A 16,008-nucleotide genomic window follows, 5' to 3' on the forward strand; every position below is an offset into this window, starting at 1 on the left:
TGTATATTGTACAGTATGTTGTTCTCTCCCTCCATACACACAGTATAGTATAGTATAGTGTGTTGTATATTGTACAGTATGTTGTTCTCTCCCTCCATACACACAGTATAGTATAGTGTGTTGTATATTGTACAGTGTGTTGTCCTCTCTCTCTCTCTATACACACAGTACACAGTGCAGTGTATACACAGTGTACAGAGTGTAGTGAAGCAGGCAGGCAGAGCTGTCACCAGGGGGCACACAGACAAAGCCTGTCCCCGCTCCGAGCCCCGCTCAGCCGCCGCCTCCCTCGCTCTGATCCGGGAGGAGCTCGGGGAGAGCCCACGGAAAGTTTCCCGCATTCAGCCCTCTGCATTGTGCCCGGATCCCGAGCTGTGCCGCCCGGCTCCCCTCCCCCTCCCCTCTCCCGGCTCCCCCCGGTGTCCTGTCCTCCGTCCCTGGCTGGGAGTGTTGTTGTGAGCGGGGATCTAACATGGCGACGGTGCCTGTGTACTGCATCTGCCGCCTGCCCTACGACGTGACCCGCTTCATGATCGAGTGCGACGCCTGCAAGGACTGGTTCCACGGCAGGTAGGGATCGGCTGTGTGTCATCCGGGCCTCCGGGTGTGCGGTGCCCGGGGAGGGGAGGGGGGTGTCCGGGGAAGGGGAGGGAGGGGGTTCTTATTGTTAGCCCGGTGACTGTCATCTCCTGTCTCTATTGTGTGATTGAAGCTCCCCGCGGGGCTGCCGTGTAATCGGGGGCCCCCCACTGATTGTCCCGATGTGATCGGGGGTCCCCCGTGTGTGATCAGGGAGGACGGGGATGTGTCCCTGGGGTTTGGTTTTGGTGGGAATGACAGGCGGCCTCCTCCTCCATCTCCTCTCCGTCCTCCTGTGTGCCGCCTGTCAGTCTACACAGCACTATTGTTCTCCATACTGTCACCGGACACATATACAGCCTCTATATGGATCTCCACTGCAACATCCTCCATGTGGATCTCCACTGCAACATCCTCCATGTGGACCTTCTCTGCCCTCTGCCACATCCTCCATGTGGACCTTCTCTGCCCTCTGCCACATCCTCCATGTGGACCTTCTCTGCCCTCTGCCACATCCTCCATGTGGACTCTGCCTTACTTCGCCATGTCTACTGCCAGGACTTGGGAAGAATTACCCATAACTTGTCCTCCTTCCTCCATAATACCTCCTCATCCTCCAACCCAACCAGCCTTCATCTCCGATGTGACCCATCTTCATCCCACCATGACCAATTCTGATCCCCTCCACGAACATTCCTCCAACCCCACCAGTCCTCATACCCTCCATGACCAGTGCCCATCTGCACCACAAACTGACCCCTTCCTCTAACCCCACTAGTTCCCATCCCCTCCGTGACCCATTTTCATCCCTCCAACCTATCCTCATCACCCCATGACCTATCTTTATTCCCCATCAGTGGCCCTCATCCTCCTGTCACCCATTCTCATTCCCCATGACCCCTTCTCATCCCTTGGTGACCCATCTTCAGCCCCACATGAGTGGTCCTCATCTTTCCAACCAGTCCTCATTCCCCATGAGTGGTCCACATCATTCCGTAGCCTATCCTTATCCCCCCGTGACCATCTCTCATCCCCCAGTGACCTATCCTCTCCCCTATGAGTGGACATCATCTCCCCACGACCTGTCCACATCCCCTGGTGATCTGTCTTCATCCCCCCATGAGTGGTCCTCATTTCTCCACAACCTGTCCTCACCACTCCATGAGTGATCCTTATCCCCATGACTCATCCTCATCCTCCTGTAATCCATTCTCACCCCCCCATGACTGGCCCTCATTCCCCTGTGAGCAGTCCTCATCTTCCCATGACCTGTCCTCATTCCTTATGACTGGTCCTCATTCCCCCATGATCTATCTTTATACCCCATGAGTGGTCCTCATCCCCTATGGCCGATCTTCATCTCCCCATGACCCATCCTCATTCCCCATGGCTGGTCCTCATTCCCCCGTGAGCGTTCCTCAACTATCCAAGACCTGTCCTCTCATCCCCCCTTTTCTCCTGTGTGTTGTGACTGGGTGGAAGCAGAAACTTGAATGGCGGGCACACCAGTGTGTTGATAGCTCTGTGAAAAGTAGATCAGACAAAGCTGTTTATAGTCTGGCTGCCATTAACCCTTCAGGGGTCTTTGTATTGCAGGGCCTGGGGTAGGGGGTTGATGTAAACAGCTGAAGGCAGGAAAGTGTGGTGGCCCATCAGCCGTCCCTCGTCTCCAGTTGTCGCGGCTGGAACATCCCCAGCGCTCCGGCGTCCACCATCAGGAGGAAATCTTGCCATGAATGGTTTTAGTGGCTCTGAATGGGGATCAGCTGGTCTCGCTCTGGCTGCTTCATTGACAGGCGAACAATAAGGAGCTTGTGCTCTATTAACCACTTCTGTTCACCATACAAGTGTCGCCGGTCCCAGCCAAGGCTGCCAGCACCCTGCTTCAAGGCCGAGGCCGGCATTACATGGCACAGCCATGATCAAAGCAAAAAGAAATAGAAGTGGAAGATTGCTGACCAGGCCGGAGCCCGGTGTACATGGCACCCTGGAGGGTAACGCTCTGCCAGAGCAAGCAACCTAGAAAACCTTGTGATTACCCTGTGCAAGAATTTATTGAACGCATCCAAAGAAAAAGTGCAGCCAGTCAGATTGGATCAATAGCATTCCATGAAGCTGCTTCTTACACTCTCCTCGTTACCACTGATCCTGGCATGGATCACAGGCGGCCGGGGAGGACGAGTGTAATCGGGAGTAGTCTGCATTGTCTACAAAGGGTTAAAGAGGAGAGGGGGCCACAGGGTACAATGACAGTTCTGACAGAGGGATGTGCATCACAGATTAGCAACGGTGTGACAGTTGTGTCCAGTCAACGATGACAACCCCACACATTATGGCATCGGAAGCATGAACTAATTGTCTTTGTTTACATCTAATATAATATATAGATAAAGCTACCAGTATGTCTGTTTGGGTGATTTATACTACATGATTTTAGATCTTGTAACCCGTCTTGTGTTACAGTCTACCATGAGTGTTATTGTATGTTTACATCTGCATGATTGTATGTGTTTACATCGGGTAACCCATCCTGTGTGATTGTCTCTGATGAGTGTATGTGTTTACATCGGGTAACCCATCCTGTGTGATTGTCTCTGATGATGGTTAGTGTATGTGTTTACATTGAGTGACCCGTCCTGTGTGATTGTCTCTGGCGATGGTTAGTGTATGTGTTTACATCAGGTGACCCGTCCTGTATGATTGTCTCTGGCGATGGTTAGTGTATGTGTTTACATCAGGTGACCCGTTCTGTATGATGGTCTCTGACGATGGTTAGTGTATGTGTTTACATTGAGTGACCCGTCCTGTGTGATTGTCTCTGATGATGGTTCGTGTATGTGTTTACATCAGGTGACCCGATCTGTATGATTGTCTCTGATGATGGTTAGTGTATGTGTTTACCTCAGGTGACCCGTCCTGTATGATGGTCTCTGTTGATGGTTAGTGTATGTGTTTACACTGAGTGACCTGTCCTGTGTGATGGTCTCTGATGATGGTTAGTGTATGTGTTTACATCAGTTGACCCGTCCTGTATGATGGTCTCTGATGATGGTTAGTGTATGTGTTTACATTGAGTGACCTGTCCTGTGTGATGGTCTCTGATGATGGTCAGTGTATGTGTTTACATCAGGTGACCCGTCCTGTAGGATGGTCTCTGACGATGGTTAGTGTATGTGTTTACATTGAGTGACCTGTCCTGTGTGATGGTCTCTGATGATGGTTAGTGTATGTGTTTACATCAGGTGACCCGTCCTGTATGATGGTCTCTGACGATGGTTAGTGTATGTGTTTACATCAGATGACCCGTCCTGTGTGATTGTCTCTGATGATGGTTAGTGTATGTGTTTACATTGGGTGACCCGTCCTGTATGATGGTCTCTGATGATGGTTAGTGTATGTGTTTACATCAGGTGACCCGTTCTGTGTGATGGTCTCTGACGATGGTTAGTGTATGTGTTTACATTGGGTGACCCATCCTGTATGATGGTCTCTGATGATGGTTAGTGTATGTGTTTACATTGGGTGACCCGTCCTGTATGATGGTCTCTGATGATGGTTAGTGTATGTGTTTACATTGAGTGACCTGTCCTGTGTGATGGTCTCTGATGATGGTTAGTGTATGTGTTTACATTGGATGACCCGTCCTGTGTGATGGTCTCTAATGATGGTTAGTGTATGTGTTTACATTGAGTGACCTGTCCTGTGTGATGGTCTCTGATGATGGTTAGTGTATGTGTTTACGTCAGATGACCCGTCCTGTATGATGGTCTCTGATGATGGTTAGTGTATGTGTTTACATTGAGTGACCTGTCCTGTGTGATGGTCTCTGATGATGGTTAGTGTATGTGTTTACATCAGGTGACCCGTCCTGTATGATGGTCTCTGACGATGGTTAGTGTATGTGTTTACATTGAGTGTCCTGTCCTGTGTGATGGTCTCTGATGATGGTTAGTGTATGTGTTTACATCAGATGACCCGTCCTGTGTGATTGTCTCTGATGATGGTTAGTGTATGTGTTTACATTGGGTGACCCGTCCTGTATGATGGTCTCTGATGATGGTTAGTGTATGTGTTTACATCAGGTGACCCGTTCTGTGTGATGGTCTCTGACGATGGTTAGTGTATGTGTTTACATTGGGTGACCCATCCTGTATGATGGTCTCTGATGATGGTTAGTGTATGTGTTTACATTGGGTGACCCGTCCTGTATGATGGTCTCTGATGATGGTTAGTGTATGTGTTTACATTGAGTGACCTGTCCTGTGTGATGGTCTCTGATGATGGTTAGTGTATGTGTTTACATTGGATGACCCGTCCTGTGTGATGGTCTCTAATGATGGTTAGTGTATGTGTTTACATTGAGTGACCTGTCCTGTGTGATGGTCTCTGATGATGGTTAGTGTATGTGTTTACATTGAGTGACCTGTCCTGTGTGATGGTCTCTGATGATGGTTAGTGTATGTGTTTACATTGAGTGACCTGTCCTGTGTGATGGTCTCTGATGATGGTTAGTGTATGTGTTTACATTGAGTGACCTGTCCTGTGTGATGGTCTCTGATGATGGTTAGTGTATGTGTTTACATCGGATGACCCGTCCTGTGTGATGGTCTCTGATGATGGTTAGTGTATGTGTTTACGTCAGATGACCCGTCCTGTATGATGGTCTCTGATGATGGTTAGTGTATGTGTTTACATTGAGTGACCTGTCCTGTGTGATGGTCTCTGATGATGGTTAGTGTATGTGTTTACATTGAGTGACCTGTCCTGTGTGATGGTCTCTGATGATGGTTAGTGTATGTGTTTACATTGGGTGACCCGTCCTGTGTGATGGTCTCTGATGATGGTTTGTGTATGTGTTTACATTGGGTGACCCGTCCTGTGTGATGGTCTCTGATGATGGTTAGTGTATGTGTTTACTTCGGGTGACCCGTCCTGTGTGATTGTCTCTGATGATGGTTAGTGTATGTGTTTACATTGGGTGACCCGTCCTGTGTGATGGTCTCTGATGATGGTTAGTGTATGTGTTTACATCGAGTGACCCGTCCTGTGTGATTGTCTCTGATGATGGTTAGTGTATGTGTTTATCATGCTGATTTTTCTTTACCCCTCTGTGCCAAGGTCTGGCTGTATGTTAACGGCGGTACAGTGCACTGCAGTCTGTCTTCGGTATAACATTGCAGATGATATAAATATGAAAGTCATGGCAAATTACTGGTTTTCCGTAGCCAGCTGTAATTGTCACCTAGTCTGTGAGATCAGATGCTCGGTGGGAAAGTCCGCGCTCTTGGTGCGTGCGTTGCACTTCTTTGTTTTGAGCTGCTGTGGTCCGGTCTTGTTACAATGATGTTAGAAATGATGGGACAATGTTATAATATGCAATATGTATACATATTCAGGAGGCCAGAGAACAATTTACAAAATTCTGTAAGCCATAGAGAATTGCATTCTTATGGTGTGATGATAGTAAACTGAGATCTGATTGGTTGCTATCAAAGATATTAGACAGCTATTGGGTGAGTGCTGAATGTGTGTTTAAATGGACTTTACATAAACTTGCCCAAACCTGCTTATTAATGTATATGAGAGGAGCTAGACACTCTTGTCATTAACCTTATTTTGGAGAACCGTGAGCAACAGGATGACAAACTCCAACCCAACCAATCGCCTTTTCTCTGAGAACTATCAGCGTTTGCTGCTGCCGAAAAATATAATAGATTGCTTTTCGCTAGATTGGGTGACTGTCCCGTCATGTTTGTGATCATTTTTAAGATGACAATATGAAGTATTTCACTACTGTGCAAGATAGGAGATTATCAGTGCCTCGAGTCTAAAGGGTTGTATTGGCAGATCTCAGTAGACCCATCTCTGCATCTTGAAGGATTAAAGCGAAACTAAACCCTCCTATCCTTTATAGCAGTGGTCATCAACCCTGTCCTTAGGGCCCAGGCCAGGTTTGCAAGATAACTGAAATACATCACAGGTGATATAATTTGCTGCTCAGTGATTGCAGTATTCTAGTCTGCATCTCCCCAAGGTAATACATAAAACCTGGCCTGTTAGTGGGCCCTGAGGACAGGGTTGATGACCACTGCTTTACAGCCAAGGAGGCTCTCCTCTTAGGCAGGCCATACACAGTTCAAATCTTGGTGGGTTCAGCAGGAACCAACCGAGATTCAAACCATAGATGGGCAGGCTGACTGTAACAAGTTGATCGATCGGTCCGACTTTGAAAATGCTCCCTGCACTACTTTGGTCGGACTTTGATCCTACTTCAGCCCATTGAATATCACTGGAGTCGGATCAAAGTCGTATCGAGGTCTTAACTGATCCGACTTTGGCATGCGACTTGTGCTCTGATGATCTTGAAGGGGAACTCCACGCCAAATTTGAAAAAAAAAAACGTCATGGGTTCCCCCTCCAAGAGCAAACCAGGCCCTTCGGTCTGGTATGGATTTTAAGGGGAACCCCCATGTGGAAAAATGGCATGGGGTCCCACCCAAAATGCATCTCAGACCCTTATCCGAGCAGGCAGCCCGGCAGGTCAGGAAAGGGGGTGGGGACAAGCGAGCACCCCCCCTCCTGAACCATACTAGGCCGCATGCCCTCAACATGGGGGGGGCTTTGGGGCAGAGGGAGCCCCTGTGCCCCCCAACTCCCTCCTAAACCGTACCAGGCCGTATGCCCTCCACCCCAAAGCACCTTGCCCCCATGTTAATGGGGATAAGGACCTCTTCCCGACAACCTTGGCCATTGGTTGTCGGGGTCTGCGGGTGGGGGGACCTATCGGAATCTGGAAGCCCTCTTTAACAAGGGGGCCCCAAGATTATGGCTCCCCACCCTATGTAAATGAGTATGGGGTACATTGCACCCCTACCCATTCACCTAAAAAATGTGTGAAAAATAAAACACATTACACATGTTTTTAAAGTCATTTATTAAGGCAGCTTTGGTGTCTCTTCAGATCTCTTCTCCTTTCTCTGGCTCTTCTGCCTCCTCCGCTGATGTCTTCTGCCTCTGCCGGTTCTTCTCCACTCTCTGGTTCTTCTCCCTCTGCTGGATCTTCTCCGATATCTTCTCGCTCTTTTGCCGGGTCTTCTCCGCTGTCTTATCCCTCTGTTCTTCTTCCGATGTTGACTCAACGCTCTCTCCTGCTCTAATGCTGGGTGTGCGGTGTGCAACTACTTATATTGGCATGGGGCGGGGTCATCGGGTGATGACTCCGCCCGGGGCATGATGGAGTGGTGATGTCATAAGGGGTGGGACCTGCAGATGACATCACCCGGTGACCCCACCCCATGCCAATATAGTTGGTGGCACACCGCGCACCCAGCATTAGAGTGGGAGAGAGCGTTGAGTCTACATCGGAAAGAAGAACAGAGGTAGAAGACAGCAGAGAAGACCCGGCAAAAGAGCGAGAAGATAGCGGAGAAGACCCAGCAGAGGCAGACAACAGCGGACAGAGGGAGAAGAACTATAGTGGGCTAGAAGACATCAGTGGAGAAGAACCAGCAGAGGCAGAAGACATCAGCAGAGGAGGCAGAAGAGTCGGACCGGGAGAAGAGATCAGAAGAGACGCAGGAGCTGCCTTAATAAATTACTTTAAAAACATGTGTAATGTATTTTATTTTTGACACTTTTTTTAGGTGAATGGGTAGGGGTACACTGTACTCCATACTTATTCACATAGGGTGGGGGGGATGGAATCTGGGGGCTTGTTAAGGGGGGCTTCCAGATTCTGATAAGCCCCCCTGTCCACAGACCCTGACAACCAATGGCCAGGGTTGTCGGGAAGAGGCCCTTGTCCCCATATGGTATAGTTAAGGAGAGAAGAGGGGAAGGGGGGGGCGCTCGTCCCCACCCCCTTTCCTGACCTGCCGGGCTACGTGCTCGGATAAGGGTCTGGTATGGATTTTGGGGGGTACCCATACGCTGTTTTTTCGGCATGGGGGTCCCCCTTATAATCCATACCAGAACGAACGAAGGGCCTGGTATGCTTCAAATTTGGCGTGGAGTTCCCACTAAGGATTCATACCGGACACAAAGTACCTGCATTGTCGGGATCAAAGTCAGATCCCCGCTCATTGAAGTCAGACGGATGTCGGACTTCAAGTCGCAGGGCAAAGTCGGATTCACAGTCGTACGACTGTCATGTCGTGCCTCAGGGAATCCAGGAAGTTGTGGAAAGAGACGGCCAGCAGGCAGGCAGCACTAGCAACATAAAAGGAGATTTTTTTTTTAAGTAAGCTTATATTGTATTGTGAAATATACCGTATCTAGTGTTTGTATTGATATTACAATGTTGATGTTAAAAAATGAAAGTGTATGCTGTAGTAATCTCCTTAAACGTTTTAATTTTGAGCTTTTTTAAAAAAACCTATACTAAAAGATCTGAATGCCATTCATGACCTCCAATTCAAAAACAAAGGACGGTGGTGACGGTGCAGGTAGCATTTTTGGAAGGTGGTTGTTAATGGCAGCCCTCACAATTGGGTCAGTATAGTTTCTTTAAAGGGGTTGCAAATCCTCATGGTTAATGCATTAAGGTGAAAAAACTTTTTTAGTGCTGCAGCCCCCCCCCCCCATTTTACTTACCTGGACGCTGTCATCCTCTGTCCGGGGACGAGCATACCATCTGTAGCTGGTGTCTCGTGTCCTGATTGGGTAGATTGATAGCAGCAAAGCCATTGGCTTCCGCTGCTGCCAATCAAATCCAATGACACTGCTCCGGGGGGGGGGGGGGGGGGGGGGTGTGCGGGGGTGCGGCCGAGTCCTGCATTCTGTGTGAATGGACACAGATGCGGGACTCGGGGGCGCGCCTGCACGGGTGTCCACCAAGTAGAGTGCTTCTCCAACGTGGACACTTGATGCAGGGAGGAGCCACCAGCGCTGCCGTGGGACCCCAGAAGAGGTGTTTCTGGGCCACTCTGTGCAAAATGAACTGCACAGTGGAGGTAATTCTGACATGTTTGTTAATTAAAAAAAAAAAAAAACGAGGGTTTACAACCCCTTTAAAGTACAACTAGGCAAAACCAATTTTTTGCACAAATAGGCAAAACTTATTTTTTTTTCATTTTGGATAAAGGAAGGTTATAACTGCTGTCAGTTTTATTTATTTTTTTGTCCTCTGTGTCCCATTGGGCAGATTTCCCTTCACTTCCTGTCCCATAACCAAAACAGGAAGTGAGAGGAAATCTCTTTATATTAAAGGAATTCCATGGGGACCTCCAGGTCTCCAGAATTAGTGTCCCCATTCGAAGATTTCCCCTCTAAAAGTTTTCTTGGGACAACCCACAATGTAGGATTTTTTTTTTTTTTTACTTTCACTTACATTGATAACGGTAAACAGGACAAATGAGGGTGAATCTTCCTAAAGTAGTTTTGCCTTTAGCTGTACTTTAAGCAAAGACCAGTTGCATCCTTTATGTTCTATTCTATAGAGCCTGCTGGTACAAATTGGTAAAAGGGAATTGTTTGATTAGTCAGGTCAGTGGCACTGAATTACAGGTCTGTAGTGTCACACTGTTACAAAAGCAGAAGATAGAGGTTGAATAGACATGGGATGAAGCACAATTTCCTGTTGTTGATCTTTGGTTCTTTAGGAATGTGGATATCTTACCAGCCGTGTTCTCGTATACTATTGGGCGGTTTGTGTTCTGGACTGGAGCGTAGCACTGCAGTATTGTCCACATAGCAGAACGCCGTTCCCAGCAGCTGTTGTGTGCTGTACAATGTGAAGTTGGCCCCGATGCCAAGTTCTAGCGGTAAACAATCATGTGTTTGAATGCTTTGGAAAACGTAGTTCAACCATGCAGTTGTGAAACGTGTACCAAAATTAGACACAAATATATGATTGTACAGTGCTGGGCATGCTGTCCAAAAATATCACACTAGGGGCTTGTTCATACCATGTCTGCTGAGATGTGTTGTTCTGAATAGATCAATGCAGAAACAACGCAAGAGCATATAGACAGCACTGCATGTCGCTGCACCAAGACTTAAATAAAACTTTATTTTTTGATTAGAGATGAACTTGGGCATTCCCCAAACTCATCTATAACCCAAACTCCCACTTTTTTTTTTTTTTTGTGGAGGACACCCTAACTCATCTCTATTTGTGACACTTCAATAAAGTTAACCACTTGACCTCTGGAACTCCCCCCCCCCCCCTCTCGACCAGGGCATATTTTTGCTATCGATCACTGTGCTACTTTAAAGTGATTGTATACCCAAAATTATGACTTTGCATATAATTTTGTATTGTAATAAGTAAAATCTTTTACCATCAATCATTTTTACTGTACCTGCTCGCTATATTACTGACTAATGACGTGTAACGCGCATGCGCCGTATCCTCTATCATTCCGGCAAGCCGAGACCCTGCTGGAAAAATTCTGTGTATGTCGGGGCTGCGCCTTTTCCTGTTGTAGACGTCAGCCCCGACATCCTGAGATGCTTCCTTCGAATTCTTCCCCAAGAGGATCGTGGTTACTTTGATATTAGTGCGCATGCGCGGGATTATGAGACGAGTGTGTACTGTGGGTGGAAATACATAGCTATTCAGACGCGGAAGACCACAGTGGAGGCGCCGGCTAATATGCAGAAGAAACTATTATAAGATAAAGAATAGTTGCAGTAAGAACGAATTTTATAATTATTCAAAGTGACCATTTGAATTGTGATTAATATTTATTTCAGAACATTGTGAAAATTATTTTTATGTGGGAGGGTGTACTACCGCTTTAACTGGCAATGACACTGTACACACATGAAATTTATATCATTTTTTCACACAAATAGAGCTTTCTTTTGGTGATATTTGATCACCAATGGGTTTTTTATTTTTTATTATATAAACAAACAAAGACTGAAAATATTGAGGATAAAAAACAATATTTTCTATTTTCTGTTAACACATATCCAGTAACATCAAATCTCCTATTAAAACGGAGTTCCACCCATATAAAAGTCAGCAGCTACAGAAAGTCAAATGGCAGAAAATGGAGAAAGGAACTCCAAAATAATGCCTTTATTAAATGAAGCTAAATCCATATATCAGTCAGAGACACAGGTGCAGATAGCTGACGTGTTTCGTACCGTTAATGGCGCTTAATCATAGCTATTAACAATACGAAACGCGTCAGCTATCATCTGAACCTGTGTCTCTGATTGATGTATGGATTTAGCTTCATTTAATAAAGGCATTATTTTGGAGTGCGGCCGTCCTTTCTCCATTTTCTGCTATTTGACTTTGCTGAGCTGTATACTAGCATTTCCTGTATACTAGGACGGTGTGAACACAAGCGATACCACCTGGAGCGGTAACTACCTTGATTTAGCTACAAAAAGTGTAGCTGCTGACTTTTAATAATCAGACATTCACCTGTCCCACAGTCCAGCGATGCAGACGTATGAAGCCCTGCTCCTCTCCTCGGCGTCGGCAATGTGCCTGCGGGTGCCTGGATGTGGCTTCACAGCCGGGCACGCACGGTGCATGTGCGAGCCACTCTGCACACTGTGATTGGCCAGGCATTCTTCTGGGACCTGTAACGTGTCCCAGAAGATTGCAGGGAGGGAGGGGGAGAGTTGAACTTCCTTCCGGCTCTGCGGAGCCCCGGGAGGAAGTGGGAGCTGGGTGCCCCTAAAAAGAGGGTATCTGCTCCCCCCCAAAAAAATTTACATGCCAAATGTGGCAAGTCAGGGGGTCACCTTCACTTAAAGCGGAAGTTCCATTTTTGGGTGGAACTCCGCTTTAAACTTAGGCCAGCACAGCTGGATCTTCCAGGCCTTGCACCACAACAACTGATCAGAAAGAGGCTTCTACAAGGTGTGGTGCTTGAACAGGATGAGTTTCAGGGGTGAAGCACCAAATCTGTTGTTACAGATACTCTATTTAAAGACGTGTAACTCAGAAACAGACACTAACGATGAAGTAGTTTAGAGAATCTTTTTCATTTTGTGCTTTTTTTTTTTTTTTTTATTTTTATTTTTTTTTCCTTTATTTTCTTTCCATTGCAGTATTGTGTAGATTTCTCTGATACCGAAATATATAGGTTTTGTAACGAATTAATCCTATATCTATTACTTCAGAGAATAACTATTATGATGATGTATGTAGAAGTGGACGTTGCTTGTTTGTTTTTGTTATTCCAATAAACTTTTCTTGATTTTAAAAAAAATTAGACCAGCATATATTCTGCTACATGTCTCTTTTTTGTGAAAGTTATAGCGTCTACAAACTATGGTATAGATATTTGAAAATTGTTCAATCTTGATGTACTGATGGCCTATCTCATCTCTTGAGGCCCCAAAATGCCAGGACAGTACAAATACCCTCTAAATTACCTCTTTTTGGAAAGTAGACAGTCTGAGGTATTTAGTAAGTTCATGTATCTTACCTGTGCTGTCTGATAAGTGGGAATGCATAGGAAAATGCACTCTAGAACTGTAATAGCAAAGCACAGAAAGCGTTCTTTCCTTCACTTTTTTTGCCAAAAACTTAGCCCAATCCCCAAGCACTAGTGCTGTCACCTGAGAGGAAGGGAGTCACATGATCCTCCATACCCAGAAGTACCGGGTATGTTACTTCACTTCCCCAGGGAAATGGAGTGCCAGGGGAGCAAAGTATTAGTATGAGCAACTTTGGGGTATGACATTGGTATGTCCTTGACTTTAGTAGTCTAGATTGGGGGTCTCCAGACTTTCTAAAGAAAGGGCCAGTTAACGGTCTTTCAGACATTAGGGGAGAAGTTAGAGAAGAAAATTACCTGGCTTTAATAGGAGTAAACAATGCCCAATCTTTGGAATTTAGGGGAGGAATAGGACCCCATAGTTGGTGTCATTGGAAGGAATAGTGACACTGGGAGGAATTGTGTCCCATCAGTGTCATTGGGAGGAATAGTGCCTCATCATTGGTATTAATTGGAATAATGGTGCCCCACTGTTGGTGTCAAAGGAAGAATTGTGCCCCATCATTGGTGTCAGTGGGAGGAATTGTGCCCCATCGTTAGTGTCATTGGGAGGAACAGTGCCTCATCACTGATATTAGTTGGAGGAATAGTGTCCCACTGTTGGTGTCAGTGGGTGGAATATTGCCCCAAGGGCCAGATAAAAGCAAGCAAAGGGCTGCATCCGGCCCCAGGGCTACAATTTTGGAGATTCCTGGTCTAGAGCAAGGCTGCAGTACAGTATTTACTATGGAATGAAGACATTCAAGTTAGCTTGTCATGATCAGTAATAATTACCGTATTTTTCGCTCCATAAGACGCACCTGACCATAAGACGCATCTAGGTTTTAGAGGAGGAAAACAAGAAAAAAAAAATTCTGAACCAAATGGTGTACTAAAATATTTACCAGTGCCCACGAAATGCAGCTTGACCCGTGTCAAAAAAATGCAGCCTGACCATTGCCCTAAATGCAGCCTGAATATTATCATTAATGCAGCCTAACTATTGCCATAAATGAAACCTGACCTGTGCCATTGCTCGGGCTGCTCTGTCTCCTCAACAGGTGTCAGGCCGGGAGATTGTCCGGCGTTCGTGGGGGCCTGGGATGTCTTTCTTCCGGGACTAGCATTTTGCGACGGCGATGCCAGTGGTGGCGGGGGGGGGGGGGGGCGGTGCCTGTCGTATATTCGCACCATAAGACGCAGAGACATTTTCCCCCATGTTTTTTGGGGAAAAAAGTGCACCTTATGGTCTGAAAAATACGGTAAATTAATATATACAGTAGGTGCTGCCATTGGTGGCTTGTGGTGAGAACTTTCTGCTTTTTTAGCTGCCAATATTTTTTGGACCTTTTGTGTTTTTTGGGTCACCTGGATTGTAAAGTTCAAAGCAGGTCCTTGTGATGTGCCGGTCAACGGAAGATGGTTGATTTCTCTAAGTTTGTAGCTATCAGTTATTTCTAGCCAGCAGTTGGGTGATGACATTTTGAAATCTTTGATGTCACTTTTTATAAGCTCTTGGGCTGAATGAAGAAAAGTTAAATAGATTCCTTCATCTACGCTATACAGGCAAATACACGATTCTCCCACTGTGGCTTCGCAGGATGTCAAAATTCCTCAACAGCAGCCAGGGTGGATTTGATTTAAATCAAGTCGATTTAAATCATGATTTAAATCACAAGTAAAAAGGCTTGATTTAAATCATAATTTTTAAAGAGCAACTGTCATCTCTGTCCTTGAACGCCTCCTCCTCTGACTCGCTGTTGACTCACTGACAGTCTCATTCACTTTAATGGGACGGCTGGTGATGCGGACACAACAAGGTGAGGGACGTGGCGGCAGCAGGTGAGTGGATGCCCGCTAACAGGCACTGCCTTGATGGATCTGAAATGACAGGTACTCTTTAAACGCAAGGACTTCTTCTTGCTGGTAGTTGAAATCGTTAATATTTACAAACAAAATGAAGGTTTCTTATTTAGAATAATAAGCTGTCAGGTTAGTAAAACAGCGATATCAGAACCGAGTCAATCATACAGTTTGAAGTGTACATAGATTTGCAAAACAATGGGGTAAAGGAATACTCCTGAACTTTACATGGTTACTGTGAAATTGTGTGAATACATCAATGCAGTGCATGTTATCTCAGCTTGCAGAGCTTGGATTCATTGAATGAGTTTACATAAAATGTAAATATTGCAAAATATACAGCCTCATGCTACATAACAAAGCTCCATTTCATGCTGAATAAACGAAATTATTAATGTATATTAATGTATATTAAATAGAAAACTATCTTTAGATAGATTTTTACTCCAAAAGCATTTTATTAAAATAAATTTGATAAAAATAAAAAAAAGAGATTTAAAGCAGAGTTCCACCCATAAAAATAATTTTACATAACTGTGCAGCAAATAACATAACATAAATTACATTTGGAGAAAAATCCCAAAAATCTATTTAACTGCTTCAGATCCAGGCCGTTGTAAAATGACGTCAACAGCGCGGATCTAAATTGCCGGGACGACGTCTATTGACGTCGTCCCGTGCATGAGCGGCCTGCGCGCCCCCTGCAGGGCGCGCGTGGCGCGCTCGGTGATCAGCGAGTCTATGAGACTCGCCTGATCACAGATCAGAGTAAGGGGTTGGTCCCGACCCCTTACCACATGATCAGCTGTCAGCCAATGACAGCTGATCATGTGATGTAAACAGAGCCGGTAATCGGCTATTTTTCCTCCTCGCGCTGACAGCGCGAGGAGGAAAAAAAAAACCCGATCACCGGCGGCCGTGATCGGGACATCAGTCCCGATCACGGCGATCTTCTGACACAAGGCAATAGGCAGCAGTGCTGCCTACCAGTGCCCACCAGCGTCACCCATCAGTGCCCACAGTGCCAACAATCAGCGCCACCCATCAGTGCCCACAGTGCTACCCATCAGTGCCCACAGTGCTACCCATCAGTGCCCACAGTGCCACCCATCAGTGCCCA

At 46.2% G+C, this 16,008-nt stretch overlaps 1 protein-coding gene across 3 annotated transcripts in view; it reads left to right on the top strand.

The window, feature by feature from the left end:
* Positions 1-229: 229 nt before the first annotated feature.
* The window catches only part of PHF2 (PHD finger protein 2), a 441,387-nt gene continuing 425,608 nt past the window's right edge, over positions 230-16,008 (top strand). For 2 of the 3 annotated variants that reach the window (XM_073592327.1, XM_073592329.1), the window contains exon 1: positions 231-570. In XM_073592327.1, the coding sequence (XP_073448428.1) occupies positions 473-570 (98 nt within the window). In that variant the 5' untranslated portion in view covers positions 231-472. Of the gene's footprint in view, positions 571-16,008 lie in introns of all 3 variants that reach the window. The other variant, XM_073592328.1, reaches the window with a different exon arrangement.

This window comes from Aquarana catesbeiana, linkage group LG07 (assembly GCF_042186555.1).
Source record: "Aquarana catesbeiana isolate 2022-GZ linkage group LG07, ASM4218655v1, whole genome shotgun sequence".
Lineage (NCBI taxonomy): Eukaryota > Metazoa > Chordata > Amphibia > Anura > Ranidae > Aquarana > Aquarana catesbeiana.